Source organism: Mus pahari, chromosome 5, assembly GCF_900095145.1.
Source record: "Mus pahari chromosome 5, PAHARI_EIJ_v1.1, whole genome shotgun sequence".
In the NCBI taxonomy this organism is placed as follows: Eukaryota; Metazoa; Chordata; class Mammalia; order Rodentia; family Muridae; genus Mus; species Mus pahari.
Window position 1 is genome coordinate 44363372 of NC_034594.1, and position 5750 is coordinate 44369121.

General features: G+C 38.5%; 1 protein-coding gene across 1 annotated transcript in view; it reads left to right on the plus strand.

The window, feature by feature from the left end:
- Positions 1-5750, plus strand: part of Pth2r (parathyroid hormone 2 receptor) — an 86589-nt gene that overhangs the window by 36724 nt on the left and 44115 nt on the right. Inside the window, 3 exon segments of the mRNA XM_021198532.1 lie at positions 88-277; positions 1659-1812; positions 5002-5043. Coding sequence (XP_021054191.1) covers positions 88-277; positions 1659-1812; positions 5002-5043 — 386 coding nt within the window.

Here is a 5750-nt window from a genome sequence, read left to right on the forward strand (position 1 = left end):
GTGTGTGTGTGTGTGTGTGTGTGTGTGTATTTTCTTCTTCTGTTCTAAATCTATCCAATCTAAATAATTATTGATTTCTCTGCATAGGCGATTGCATTGCACTAGGAACTATATCCATTTGCATTTGTTCGTGTCCTTCATGCTGAGAGCCATGAGCATCTTTGTCAAGGACAGAGTAGCCCAGGCTCACCTGGGAGTAGAGGCACTGCAGTCTCTGGTGATGCAAAGTGACCTTCAGAACTTCATTGGAGGACCATCTGTGGACAAATCTCAGTATGTACGTGTTCTCTTTTCTCTCACTACAGAATTTTTATAAATAAGTTTCACACCATATTTCACCAATCATATATTGTTTTGGGTTATTTTTCTTCTTCTTTAAAATAATTAGATTAAATAAAAAAATATATATATATATAGAATATATATTAAATTATATATTAATATATAATTATTTATATATTATATATTAAGTTATATATATATATATATATATATATATATATATATATATATTCCTTTCATGTCTAACCACTCTTTTGAGTTCACTTCAAGAAAATTCTACAAATTGCACAAATGTAATGGAATCTGATGTATGGGTCATGGTAGCTGTCATGGTTATTTTCAAAAGTAAAATCTCATCAGCAAAAACAGAAGCTTGAGATTTAAAGGCTACCATATTCAGCTCCATATTGACACAACATAAAATTCCAAGGCATGTGACTTTTTTTTTTTTTTTTCCGAAGCAGGGTTTCTCTGTGTAGCTCTGGCTGTCTTGGAACTCACTCTGTAAACCAGGCTGGCCTCGAACTCAGAAATCCAATCCGTCTGCCTCTGCCTCCCAAGTGCCGGGATTAAAGGCGTGTGCCACCACTACCTGGCTGGCATGTGACTTTTAAATGTCCCAGTCTTAGAGTTTAGAATCACACATTAGTTCAGTAAATTTGCTCATGGGGGTGGAGGTGGGGATGATCAAATATGGCACCTGACACTTAATTATAGTAGGTTGATTTTCTCCACAGGCCCAGGGAACGGCCATCTGTAGCTCTGTTTCCCTTTTGACTTTATGCCCTGTTGTTTGATACGGACTTAACCTGCGATCTGTTTTTCTCAGTGTTGTGTAGACAAGTGACAGGGTACTGGATAAAGCAAACGGAGGGAGTCTGGCAAGGGTTACCTGAGCTCACCTGGGCTCAGCAGAACTGTCAGCCCTTACAGCAACCCTCAGATGGGGAACGCTTCCTGTTTTCAGTCATTAACATTGGGTGTAATTTATTTTGCTGGGGTAGTCACAGGAAAAGCCCAGAATGACACAAATTTGTCATAGAAACATGACTAATACTAATATTTTCCCTCATTTTTTATCCTTTTGCTTTTTCCTGATGATTATGTTATTTTTGTAAAAAGAAAAGATTATGAAATTTGGTAACGATTAAAAGAAAAAATATGTTATCTTAAAAGCAAAAATCAAGTCTGTAGTTTGCAACGTCCTAAGTTAAGAAACTTGATTCTGATCTTTTCAACATTCTTAGTGTTCTCATGAGTTAAGGCATTTTTAATTATCAGAAGGTAAGTGGAAGAAGTATTTTTAGGGGTCTCAGAGTGGCATCTGGCACACTAAAATGTCCTAATTCAATGCAATTCTGGTTCATTCATAACAGGTGGGGTGCAAGATCGCCGTGGTGATGTTTATTTATTTCTTGGCTACAAACTATTACTGGATCCTGGTGGAAGGGCTCTACCTGCATAACTTAATCTTTGTGTCTTTCTTTTCTGACACCAAATACCTGTGGGGCTTCATCTTGATAGGCTGGGGTAAGCACTCTTGTCCCTTCCTTTTGACTGGTTATGAGATTGAGTACATTGTGCCCTGTCCATCACCAGCCCTCCTTCAGCCATTTTTTTTTTTTTAAAAAGTATCCCACCCATCTTATCTTACGATTTTTTCTTTTGTTTCATTGTTCTATTAGTGACATCATTTATTAACATCCATTTTATCATTCTTCTAGGAGTAGTAAACTTTTCAAGCTTAAGTTGTGTTTAGTGTTTCTAGGCCAGATTCTAGCTGTGGAGGAAGCTGGAAAGACTTGTTAACTGTACTTGTTCAAACCTTTCAGGTCCACGCCTTATGCCAGGCCTGCTCTGACAATGACGTCATCCTAACGGTTTTGAAGTTTGAATTTATACAATACAACCGTGTCTCTGATTTGTGTTTCTAGGTCAAATAATGAGAGTGAGTGTCATAAGAGCCTATTTTGACTTCATTGAACACATAAAGGTACAAACTAATGACAGAGCCTTACCATTCTTGGATGGTGGTTATTCAAATTACTTTCAGTAGAGTAAATTTAAAACATGATATTCAGCTCACACTTCACAAATGACTTACCAGAACTGAAGCCTTTATTGGACCAGGCAGGATCTCAACATGAGACAGAGAAAAGGATTCTGTGTACTTGTTAAAATTTTAGGGTAAGGAAAGCTCTGAGGTGGTTAAAAGCGAATCGTCTGGAGATTTAACAACTGCAGACAGACCTAAGTTGCTACTTTAGTGTTTGAATGACGAGGAGCCCACTATAGGAGATGAGGACAATTTGTCTCAGGTTTAAATTGGAAGACTTGGTTTTTTTTCTCCCCCTCCCAATGAAGCAGGAACATTCCTTTGCCCATTTTGCATTAAAAATTGTCATGGCAGCAGAAAATGTGAATTATTGAAAAGGAAACTTTTGGTTAACTCACTGAAGGTCTTTAGGATGACAAAATGGAATGCTGTACTCATTTCGAAATGATGTTTGTGGATATGTTTGTTCCCGAAGCAGCTTGCTTGTTTACTTTTTGAATTTCTACATTGATCATGTGCACTAATCCTTTTTCTCTAATTTCCTATGGCTTGATAAGAAAGAGGTTCAGGCCCCGTCACCAGCTCTTTATTTGAACTCCGAACACTCAGTGCAGTCTGCCTTTCCCCAGTTAAATTCGGGAATTCCTCACGGTGAAACCTTGGAGGAATGGAAAAGGCTAAAGGTTCCCTGTTTCTCTTAGTCTTTAATCAAGTGTAGGCTTCTAACTTTCTTTTACAACTGTCCTTAATTTGCTCACAATGATTTTGTCATTGGGATGATGCAACAGTCAATAAGCAAGGTCTTTTGAGATCTCCATCTTGTGAGGGAGGGCTAAATCCACTAAAGTATAGGAGCCTCAGACACCAGTACATGAGCATCTTTTACTCAACATTAGATTGGTTTCATCTACACAATGCTACACAATAATAAATTCTGGAGCTAGTATGTCCTCGGACTCTCTTTACAACTCCAGGCCCTAAGAGATATTCTAAATCAGTGGTCCTTCCCAGGGCTGTGACCCTTTAATACAGTTCCTCATGTTGTGATGGCCTCCAACTAGAAAATGATTTTCATTGCTACTTTATAACTCTAATACTTGCTACTGTTGTGAATCATAATGTAAATATTTGATATGTAGGACATCTGATATGTGACCCCTGTGAAAGGGTTGCTACCCACAGACTGAGAAATACTTTTCTAAGCATATTTAGTGAAAAGAATAGTAATAGCCATCTAAGACTGACTCCTGGCTCCTAAAGCAAAACTCTTGAAAAATGCATATCCACAGCTTATTGATTAATAGATTGCTGTCCTCATATTTTAAAAAAACAAGATAAATTTTATTTTTAACAAATCTATTCTTCAACATTTGAAAACATGATGGTGGCTTTGCACGTCTTGGAAATATTTCACAGAGAATCCAACTGCACATCTCCTCTCAATGGCATGATTTATTGGGTTTACTGTAGAAGGGAACTCGGTTGCTTTTTGTTTATTGCTCATTTGGGCCACTTGTGGCTTTAAACTCTCCTCGGCTAGACAAGTACTCAGAAACCTATAACTCGTGTTGTAGTGATATTGAGCTGCTCTGTCTACATTCACTTTTAAAATACTAATTTTAAACACTCCAAAGGAAAGTTTTAATCTGACGAGAAACTAAGCCTTATCAGAGTGTCACGTTTAAAATCTAGTATTAGATTAGGTAAATATTAAAGTAATTGCTTTTATACTGAGTTTAATTACAAAGATGTAGAAAGGGGGGTGGAGACTGACCAGCAGTTAAGAGCTCAAATCCTTCTTCCCATGGACCTGGGTTCAATTCCTAATATCCATACCAGGTGTCTCACAGCAGCCTGTGACTCCGTCTCATACGGACCCAATACCTCTGGCCTCTGCATATCCCCACACATGCATAGCTCACACCTTTACGCACACATGTTCACACAGTTAAAAATAAATCTTTATAAACTATGCAGAGAGGGGTAAACATAAGTAACAACTTTTTTCCCTTCTAACCCCATACAACCTTACTTCTCTCTGTCCTTGCCTCAGTTTCCCCACAGATGATAGTTTATTCTTCTTTCCAGTCATTCTTTCATTTATGTATCTTTCTATATTTTAATTTTTTTAATTTAAAAGGTCTCAGTTTTAGTTTTCACCACTATGAGTATGATACTTAACTTTTATATATTTAATCTTCAGCTGTCAAAAGAGGTGCCAGTGTCTGTTTATTAATATATAAAGTACTTATTCTGGTTATTTGATCTGGTCATGGACCTGTTGCCATCTTTCAATGTAGAAAAATTTCACATCCTGTTATTTTTTTTTTTTTTTAAGATCATCGGCAGGTATAAATACTTCATTACCTGTATATAATGTGTCACCTGTATATAATGTGACCCCCGTCTAGCCAATAGTTTTCAATTGTTCATGTGGTGGTAAATGAAATATGGAAGTATTTGTGAACATCCCTACTTTAGTTCATTTTGTGTCGCTATAGCGAAGTAGCTGAAGCTGGATAAAGGATGAAGGGAAGCAAGCAAACAGTTCTGGGAGCATCTGCTTCTGGTGCAGGCTTGACAGCCAGGGACATGGTGTTGCAGCATTTGTCATGTAAGAGAAAGCAGATGCTGAGGGGGGGGAAGCAAAACGGCCGGCCAAGGATACCCAACTCACTTTATAATACCTGCTTTCTGAGTGGTCAGTTCCGTCCCTTGAGTGTGGACAGACGCTTCTGTTTGGAGTCGTACTTAGAGCCAAGAAAGGACAAACTCTTCCTGAACTTCCTGACATCTAAAGCTTCTGGTATCTTCCTCTCCCGCTTTTAGAATGTGGAAGTGTTCTAAATGTACTGTTGATTGAACAGTGTAATGATTTTTAAGACCAGAGCTTCTTCCAGATTTTTCTCTGTCCTTGTGGCTGTGTTCCTTGAGAGCAGGTCTCCGTGGGGCTAGTCAGTGTGGTACACCCGCTGCATGGTAATGGCTCTACATATTTCAGTCCCCTCCGAATATGGTTTCCTCTTCCATCCCTGCCAGGAAAACTTGATAAATCGTCGTCACCCTCAGACTTCCAGGGCAATTTGCCCTTTAGACTGCCACTCGTTTCTCAAACTAACAAGAGGGCATTAGGTGCACGTTTCTTATTGAAGACAATATTTTTGTGTGTATCGATTTATTTTCCTCTCTTTTTTTTCCCTTTGATTCTTTTTTTAAAACTTATTTTAGTAGATATTTTCTTCATTTACATTTCAAATGCTATCCCAAATGTTTCCTATACCCTTCCCCGACCCTGCTCCCCTGCCCACCCACTCCCACTTCTTGGTCCTGGTGTTCCCTGTATGGGGCATATAAAGTTTGCAAGACCAAGGGGCATCTCTTCCCAACAATGGCTGACTAGGCCATCTTCTGC